General features: G+C 36.9%; 1 protein-coding gene across 2 annotated transcripts in view; it reads right to left on the reverse strand.

Annotated features, from left to right (window-relative positions):
* The window catches only part of MUC4 (mucin 4, cell surface associated), a 70,660-nt gene extending 61,080 nt beyond the window's left edge, over window positions 1–9,580 (reverse strand). For both annotated transcript variants that reach the window (XR_012488096.1, XM_074301508.1), the window contains exon 1: window positions 9,356–9,580. Coding sequence is in view for 1 of the 2 variants with exons in the window: in XM_074301508.1 (XP_074157609.1) it covers window positions 9,356–9,437 (82 nt within the window). In the remaining variant the exon portion in view is untranslated. The remainder of the gene's footprint in view (window positions 1–9,355) is intronic.
* Window positions 9,581–9,899: the final 319 nt, after the last annotated feature.

Genomic DNA, 9,899 nt, shown 5'->3' on the forward strand with positions numbered 1-9,899 from the left:
TCATCATGTTAATTCATGTGGAACCAAAATTTTCAGTGAAACCTCTAGGTCTTTTTAAAAATGAAGTAATTTCTAGTTATGTCTTTTTTTTTTTTTTTTTTGGCTGAGGCAACTAGAATTAAATGACCTACCCAGGGTCACACAGCTATAGTAAGTATTCCGTGTCTGAGACCAGATTTGAACTCAGTCCTCCTGACTCCAGGCTCTATCTCCTAGACTATCTAACTGACCCCTAGCTAATCCTAGGATTTTACACTTTTGTTTTTGATATTGTTGAATTGTATTCAGTCATGTTCAACTCTTTATGACCTCATTTGAGATTTTCTTGGCAAAGATACTGGAGTGGTTTGTGTGCTTTTCCAGCTCATATAATATACAAGGAAACTGAGGCAAATAGGGTTAAAATGACTTGTCCAGGGACACACAGCTAGGAAGAGTCTGAAGATGAATTTGAACTTAGATCTCCCTGACTCTAGGTCAAGTGTTCTCCATCCACTGCACCACCATGCTGCTCTGGACTTTTGGATTATTGCTTTTCATGATTGCTATTAAATATAATTTTCTTGACTTTACCCCCATCATTCCAGCTTATCAACATCTTTTTGGATCATATTCTGTAATCCACTGTGCTAGTTATTTTCCCTATCTCTGTCTCTTTCCCTCTTTTTCTTTCTCTCTCTTTTTGGTGAGGCAATTAGAGGTAAGTGACTTGCTCAGGGTCACACAGCTAGTAAATAGTATCTAAAGCTGCATTGAACTCAGGTCCTCCTGACTCCAGGGCTATGCTCTATCTACTGGGCCATCTAGCTGTACCATCTTCTAGTTATTCTCTCTGAGTTTTGTGTCACTGGTAAATTTGTTTAAGCAAATATAATTTTTCCTTTCTCTAAGTCACTGATAAAACATTGAACAGAATAAAAGTCAAGGTCAGATCTATGGCACACTGTTTTAATGACATGTGGATCACACTCCTTCTACAAATCAGACCTCAGACACCTAGTAACTGTGAGACTATAAAGTCACCCAACCGTCTGCCTCAGTTTCCTTATCTCTAAAATGAGTTGGAGAAGGAAAAAGCAAACCATTCCATTGCCAAGAAATTGCCACATGGGGTCACTAAAAATCAGAAACAACTGAAAATTATAAATAACACTTTTCTAGGTTGATTCCAAGGCAATATCAGCTTTCTTCTATTCCTTTAGTGAAAACAATCAAACAAGTAACTGGTACGTTAGAAGCTTATGAGCAATATTATCAAATTCTTAATTGAAGTCAGATATACCACATCCATGGCATTCCCTTGATCTTCTTATAGAATAATGCCATTATAATAATGGAAACCAGATTTGTTGGAATTAAATTATCTTTAATGAAACCATGCTGAATTCTAATGATCAACCTTTATTGTTTTAAGTGCTAATAAGTCACAGTTGGCTTCAGGGTGAGAAAGATCTGGATCTAGATCCTACCCCTGACATAAACTGGTGTTTTGATGGGAAGTTACTTAACCTCTCAGTGCCCACAAGTGACTTTCAAAGGCCAAGTTTAAGGGGAAGGGAACAAGCACTTATTAAGCCCTATTATATGCAAGTCACTATTGCTAAGCATTTTACAAATATTATTTCATTTGATTCTCAAAATAACCTTGGAAAATAGGGCTTGCTATAATTTCCAATTTATGGTTGAGGGAAATGCAGTAAATAGAGATTAAATGACTTATCCAGGGTCACACAGCTGATTAGGTGCCTGAGGTCTGATTTGAATTCACATATTCTCCAGACCCAATGTTCTATGCATTAGTATTGAAATAGCAAAATAGTTGATGATCTGAATTGGTGAGGGAAATGTCCTCATAAACAGTTTTTTATACCAATTGTAGATATGGATCAAAATTTAAAAAAAGTTTTTGAAAACTATTTCTTCTCTTAATGAAAAATACTAACCTTCTTAGAAAGAATTGATGGCATCTAAATGAAGACCAAAGAATACTTCCTTCCATCCATCCTTCTTTCCTTCTTTCTTAAATGTTTCTTTCTTTTTCTTCCTTCCTTCCTTCCTTGCTTTCTCTCCTTTTTTCCCTTCTTCCTTACACAAAATGATTAATGTGAAAATATTTCATGTGATTGTACATATTTAACCAATATCAGATTGCTTCCTATCTCAGGGAGAGGGAGAGAAGGAGGGATAGAATTTGGAACTCAAAATTAAAAAAAAAAAAAATCCAACTCCAACAAAAGTTAAAAATTGTTTTCATATGTAATTGAGGAAAGAGAAACTATAACCAATCCCCCTTCCCCCAACCCTATTTATTTAGTGATCTGGAGAAGTCTTATGATACTTCCCAAAGTTACTGGATTTGAATCCTGAACCTGCTCATTACTACCTATGCAACCTTGACTAAGTCATTTAAGCCCTCTGAGTCCCAGTTCCTCATTGGTATAATAAGGAATTGGACTAGATGCCTTCAAGATATATATATATATTTACCAGAAATCAATGGTTTTTACTCATCAATCTGCATTTTCTATCGTAACAGCAATATTCTGAAGTCTTAACATGTTTTCCTTTAAGAGGTAAATGTTAAAAACTATCTTTACATGTAATTGGAAAAAAGGACTATTAAGTGAAAAAATAAATATAATTATATTGCCTAAAACATTATATCAAGAAAAAAAATTAAAAATATTTCTAATTTAAAATTAAAAAAAAATTTAATGGGTTCAGGGACTTGGACTATTGATGGGGCTTTGTCAGTCACATTAAAAGGTCCCTTTACAATCTGATTTTGATTGTTGGATCACTTTAAGAAAATCAGAGTCAGGGAACTGATTTCATCTATTGAATATTCTTCCCTTGCTATGCTCAATTTGAAAGTTTGTCAACTGTTAGATCTCCTTCAGGTGTTTCACTTTTATTCTTATATTGAATCCAACAGGGTTATTGGTGAATATCAGTTGAATTGAACCACAGGATTAGTCAGCACTGACCTACAACATTCTTCATCTTCAATATTTTTCTTTTTAATGATTCCTTCTCTGCTGCCTTCAAAACAAGTCAAATTCTTCTCCATCTGCAACCTTCCCCCATCAAGACCCCCTTTCCCTATTAATTGTTTTTTTTCCCTTGAGGCAATTGGGGTTAAGTGACTTGCCCAGGGTCACACAACTAAGAAGTGTTAAGTATCTGAGGTCATATTTGAACTCCGGTCCTCCTGATTTCAGGGCTGGTGCTCTATCCACTGCGCCACCTAGCTGCCCCTCCTATTAACTATCAATCTATATTTCTCCTTTTTTGAATCAAATTCTTTGAATAGGTCATATATACTCAATGCCTCCACTTCTGTTTTCACTCTCTTCCCAATCCCCTGTAGTCTGGCTCTCAAATTAATCATTCATTTGAAACTGCTAATCAAATTACCAGATCTAATGCTCCCTTTTCAGTCTTATTTTCTTTGATTTCTCTGCTATATTTGACATTTGGATATTCTCTACACAAACTCCTTATTTTAGGGACAAGGAAACCACCTCCTCCTTCTCTTGGGATTTTTGTTTGTTTGTTTGTTTTATTTTTTGCTTCTTCTCTAACTGCTCTTTCCCAATCTTTGAGGATTCATTATTCATATCCCATCCATTAAGTATGGGTATGGGTATATTCCAAAGTATTGGCCTGTGCCTCTTGCTTTCTCTCTTTCTATGATCTCACTTGGGGACCTCCTCAGTTCTCATAGGTTCAATTAACCTTATCTTTTTGGATGACTCGCATATAAAGTTTGGTAACTCTCCTTAGCACCAGTCCCTGATCACTCATTGCCTATTGAACATTTCAAACAGGATATCCTGAAAGCATCTCAAACGCAAGAAATGCAAAACAGAGCTCATTATTTTCTCTCTTCTCCCCCTAAACCTATCCCTCTTTCAAACTTCTTTTTTACTGTGAATGGCACTGTCATTATTCTATGTATCCACATTTTCCTCCTTGACTCCTCACTCTTACTCACGACACATAACCAAGCAATTGGCACATTTTCATTTCTATTTTCACAATATTTCTTGAGTATATTCCCTATTCCACCCCCATCACCTCTCACATGGACTACTGCATTGTTATTGCTTAGTCCTATATGACTCTTTATGACTCTATTTGAGGTTGTCTTAGCAAAGATGCTAAAATGGTTTGCCATCCAGTGCTGTGACTCATTTTAGAGACGAGAAACTGAAGCAAACAGTATTAAGTGACTTACTTAGAGTCATATAGCTAGTAAGTATTTCCTTCTGGATTTTTTTCCTGTTCTCTTATGTACATTAAAAAAAATGCTTTAGTGATCTTCTTTTCTGTTTCTTTTCTCCCTCTTCATACTTATCTTCTCATCCTTCTCCTCTCCCTCCCCTTCTCTTTCTTCTCCTCCTGTTTCTCCTTTTCCTTCTCCTTCTCCTTCTCTTCCTCCTTCTGTTTCTCCTTCTTCTCTTCTTCCTCTTTCTAACCCTTATTCTAATAATTTTTTCCTCCAAACCATCCTTTTTAGGTTCAGGAACATTAAAGATTAAATAAATAAGCTTATTAATGATGATGGTTATATCCTTAATAAAAATTGTCCTGTGGGAAAGTTTATCCCAAGTTCCAAAAAATTTGGAGCATAATTTGCTTCATAGTAACTTAGGATCACAGATTTGTCAGTGAAAAGGGTTTTAGAGGTCATCTGGTCCAATCTCCATGTGATTTGAACATAAATTCTTTGAATCTAGATCTAATACTTGTAGGGACTACCTTTATATATGAATTTTTCTTATTTCTAACTTTATTGTATTGTGTGAACCATTTATTAAGGATGAAAAAACCTATATACTTTGTACTAAAACATAAAATCAATACTTACTTTATAAATTAAAAATTCAGTACAATAAAACACATGCTTCATGAATATTGAGACTCCAGAAACTAGCATCTCAAAATCTACAGGTTTAATATCATCAAATAACTAATATAATCAAAGGGATCATCTAGCATCTGCTTGAGCTTGGTGGTTTTTTGAGGCACATGGTTTCTGAGGTTAAGATATCTTCTAGAAGGAAGTATGAAAGTCACTTAAACTTTTAGAAGTAACAAATGTGGTGAAAGTCATACTATTAAAGCTTTTATCTCTTCTTTCATCCAACAAAATAAGTATGGTGTAAGAATGTAAAGGAAAAGAAAGGTCTATATAAAATGAGATTAAACATTTAACAGAGAAAAACAGAGATCACTTCTGTTGAGTTGAAGATGGAAACTTCATGGAGGAAATAACAATTGAACTAGATCTAGAAGGAAGAAAAGAATTTCAATGCATAGAGATGTGGAATGAGTTTTTCCAGATATGGTAAGTGTCCTACATCAATTCAGGAGAATTTAGGATGATATTGGAGAAAAGATAGCTATCTAGTTTGGCTAGAATATCCAACACAGGAAGGAGAATAAAATGAAATAAGACTGAAAAGTTAGATTTTTTCCCTATGATCTCAGGATGTTTTACTTGGGAGTTTCTGTTTTATCCAATAGGAAAAAAAATAGGTTTTTGAGCAGGAGAATAATAAGATGTTAGTAATGCATTGGAAAATATTGATTGCTCTTTGAAGGCTGCATTGGAAGGAAAAATTCAAGATATTGCTTTGTCTCCAAAAATCAGGTCCTGGAAGATACAAGCTTTGAAGAATCCCACCTTAAAGGTCATGCTGTCCTAATTGATGAGAATTCACTCTGTAGCTAGCCCCATACTCACTTGTGCTTCACTTAGCCATTGCTGGCCTCTACCTTGCTGTCATGAATATTGTTTTCTTGATTCTACCTTTTGCTCTGGAAACAGAAATCAAATAAATTCTACTACTGTTTTCTTTAAAAAAATTTCCACCAACTTGCTTGCTGTACTCATCATTTCTGGAATCAGGAAGAAGTAAGATCAAATCCTTCCTCAAATACTTATAAGCTATGTAACCTTGGGCTAGTCATCTATTTTTGCTTCAGTTTCTTCAATGTAAAATGGGGATAATACCGCCTATTTGCAAGGCTGTCATGAAGATCAAATCAGTTCATATTTGTAAAGCCCATAGCCTAGTGCCTAGCACATAATAAGCACTTCATAAATGTTTGCTTCCTTCCCTTTTTTCTATTTCTGAGAAAGGAGACAAAGAGATGCTGAACCCTATCTAGCTTAGGAAAAGGATTTGGCTTTTAGATTCAGTTTAAATCATACTTCCTTCCTCATTCCCTGCCTTAGTTTTAGTGCTTTCTTTTTGAGAATCCCTTCCACTTTCAATATATGTTAACAGATATATAGATATACATACACACATATATGCATATGTATATAGATGCACATATACATATGTGTCTATCTTATATGCATACTTTTTCCCTTAGAATGTGTTACATAATTATGTGTTCTTACTTATTTCCTTCCTTCCCTCTTCTTTTTTCTTTCCTTCCTTCCTTCCTTCCTTCTTTTTATCTGTCTCTTTCTTCCTTGAATTCTCTTTCTATTCCTGTTTCCCTAATTTTTTTTCCTTCTCACTTTTTCTATTTCTTTTTTACTCTCTCTTTTTTGTTGTCTGATTGACTGATAGACCCTTTCATCTCTCTACAATCCCAGACCACCCACATTTTAAGAAATGGATACTAATTTTCAAGGAGTAGAATATGAATTTATAAATGGATACAAAATACTGCCTACTGAACAAGGACTTGTTCTTATCTGTCTTCATATCTCTTGTGTTTAGTGCAATTGGCACATGATGGACATTTGATAAATGTGTGCTGTTTGATTGATACAGAATCTAGCAGACTATACAAAGCAGCATCAGATCGACAATCCTAATTCCTGACCCTGCTACACTTTAGAAATACTTCCTAATCTAAATTAGTCTGGACACCATCCAGAATTTGGACTTTGGACTTTAAAACTACACAGCCTCTTTCTGTCCAAGAGAAATGCCATTCCTTTCCAAGCCTTCTATCACACTTCTCCTCTCTCCCTCCCTTCCTTTCTCCCTCCCTCCCAAATAGCTCTTTTGGAGGAGGGAGGAATCAGGTCCTAAGGAAGAACCAATAACAACCCATCCATTTCCTTCCAGAACTCCACCTCATTCATGAGTCAGTCAACAAAGACGCATTACACCTGTAGGGGAATAAAACTTATACCTCCCTGTTATCTATAATTATGCAATTCCTTCTCTGAAAATGTGAGAGAAATGTCTTCTTGTCACAATGCTCCATTGATAGGTGTGGAGACTGAGAGCTTCATTTTACCAGCTACCCACCCCAAACTGAGAACTCTTGAAGGAATTCCTGGCCAGAGCTACCTACTTCCTTTCACTTATACTCCCTTGTACTTTCTGAAAGCCAGTCTCATACCAACTTTTATGGTTCTAATCAACTTAGGGAACTTTAAAAATGTTTTCTTGTCACAGTCTGTGTGAAAGATTTGAAATGATAATATTTATATACCTGGAAGGAAGGAAAGGGAGGGGGAGGGAATAAGCATTTATATAGCATCTACTATGTGCCAGGCACTGTACTAAATATATTTTACAAATATTATCTCACTGAATCCTCATAAGAATCCAGGGAGGGAGGTGCTATTATTGCCTCCATTTTATAGTTGAGGAAACTGAGGCAGGAAGAGGTTATATGACTTGCCCAGAATCACACACATAATAAATACCAGAACCAGAACTTGAACTCATTTTTTTCTGACTTCCAATCCAAAATACTTTCTTAATGTACTACACCCAATGTAAGACTTTCAATGTGTTACTGAATCTCTACTGCAATGGACTGATCCTGGAATCAGGAAGAATCATCTTCCTCAGTTGAAATCCAGCCTCAGACACCTGCTAATTTTGTGACCCTGGGCAAGTCACTTGACTCTGCCTCAGTTTCCCCATCTGTAAAATGAGCTGGAGAAGGAAATGGCAAATCATTTCTGTATCTTTGCTAAAAAAAAACAAAAAACAAAAACAAACCAAAAAAAAAAAAACACAGAAAAAACCCTAAATGGGATCATGGAAATTGGACATGATTGAAAAAAACAACTAAACAACAATTAAGCTGCATTCTAGTTGGGATAGGACTTAGGTCTTCTAACTCCCAGTGTAGTTGTCCTTCCAGAGCAACATCTGATGATCATAAAAGGATCTAAGAGTCTCTGCCCTGCCTCCCTTAACTCCTTCTACTTTATACCTTGGACAGTAACATCAGTGACCCATCTGGATATCAGAAGGTTTTCTTCTTTGCCTGGGAAGAATATCTACAAATCTTTTTTTTTTTCCATGTCCAGAGAGAAAGAATGAACAGTAATGCTGCCATCTAATGGGAGTCAGTAAAGTTGGGAGGAGGGAGTACTTCCTAGGAATACAATTTTTGAGTTGAAAGTGACCTTAGGAGCTTATCTTTGCTTCAGTTTTCTCATCTGTAAAATGAGCTGGAGAAAGAAATGGCAAACAATTGCAGTATCTTTAACAAGAAAACCCCAAATGGAGTCACAAAGAGTTGAACATGACTGCAATGATTGAACAATAAAAAAGATCACATAGTTAATAGAAGAGTGAGGATTAGAACCTCAATTTCCTGACTCTGTCCAGAAGATGTACCACCACACTATACTGATTCTTTGATAGAAGTTTTCCAAGATCTATAAGCTCCTCCTGTTCTATTTTCTTAGAGTAATGGACATACCTGGGTTGGATGCTCTGTGGTTTAAAGTACTTACAGAAACACCTCAGAAAACCATAAACTCTGCCCAGAAAGCAGCAGTTGCCATCAGGACCTCTCACACATGGTCCAGCAGCAAAGAGCAATCTTTCTCTTTCCTCTGCCTCCCCCCATGCATCTGTTTCACTTTTTGCTCCCTCCTTCCTACCTGTCTCCTTATTTGTGTCACTCTCTCCCTCTTTCTTTCTTATTTATTCAGGCATTTTCTCACTGTCTTTTTTTTTTCTTCTTCTAATATTTAATCTCTTTATTTACTCAGGGATTTTTCTATTCTATCAGTATTCCCTCCCTTTCTCCCCCCTTTAATGATTTTCTCTCTTTTATACTCTCTTTTCTTTTTCTATTACTGAATTGTCTCTATTATTTTTCTTCCTTTGACATCCAGTCTTTGTTCTCTCTCTGTCTCTTTTATGCTATCTTTTCCTCTTTATCAGTGTGTCAGTTTCTCTCTCTCTCTCTCTCTCTCTCTCTCTCTCTCTCTCTCTCTCTCTCTCTCTCTCTCTCTCTCTCTCTCTCTCTCTCTCTCTCTCTCTCTCCTTGGTTATCCTGAGCTAATCTCTGGCACCACATTGCTACGTGTCCAGCTAATCTCTATTCACCCGGACTTTTCACTTACCCAGTAGCACTGGCCAAAGTAGGAAGGAGTAGCAGCAGCTGAGAAAGACCCAGTGGATCCTTCTCAGGTAGGCTCTTCCCATGGTTCAGGGCAGGGATCCCTCAGGTTCCTTCACGTTAAGCCTCTCTCCTGCTAAGCAGAAGGTCCCTCGCCCTTTACAAAAAAAGAAGAGGTGAGAGGAGATGAGGTGAACCCTTCACCTGTGACTGCTGGAATGAAACAAGCTGGTTTCCCAGTGGAGACCCAGGGTACCTGGCGTAGAGGACAAAAGAAGGCGTGGTCCTCTGCCAATCACCTGTGCACCTTCTTTTCTTCCCTTGCTCCAACCTCCCCCTCCCATACCAGGAAAAAAAAAATGTCGATACACCCACTGCCCTGCATCACTGGCTATCTGAGCCAAACTGGCCCCTGCTAGGGTGGGGACAGGTGAAGAATGTTTGAGAATTGAAACTAAGGACGCGCTAGAGATGTGCGGGCCCTTTCTCAAAGGATTTCTGTTTAGATAGTTTCTACCTTGTAAACTGCCTACCCCCACACTCTTCTA

The sequence above is a fragment of the Sminthopsis crassicaudata genome, chromosome 3 (assembly GCF_048593235.1).
Source record: "Sminthopsis crassicaudata isolate SCR6 chromosome 3, ASM4859323v1, whole genome shotgun sequence".
In the NCBI taxonomy this organism is placed as follows: domain Eukaryota; kingdom Metazoa; phylum Chordata; class Mammalia; order Dasyuromorphia; family Dasyuridae; genus Sminthopsis; species Sminthopsis crassicaudata.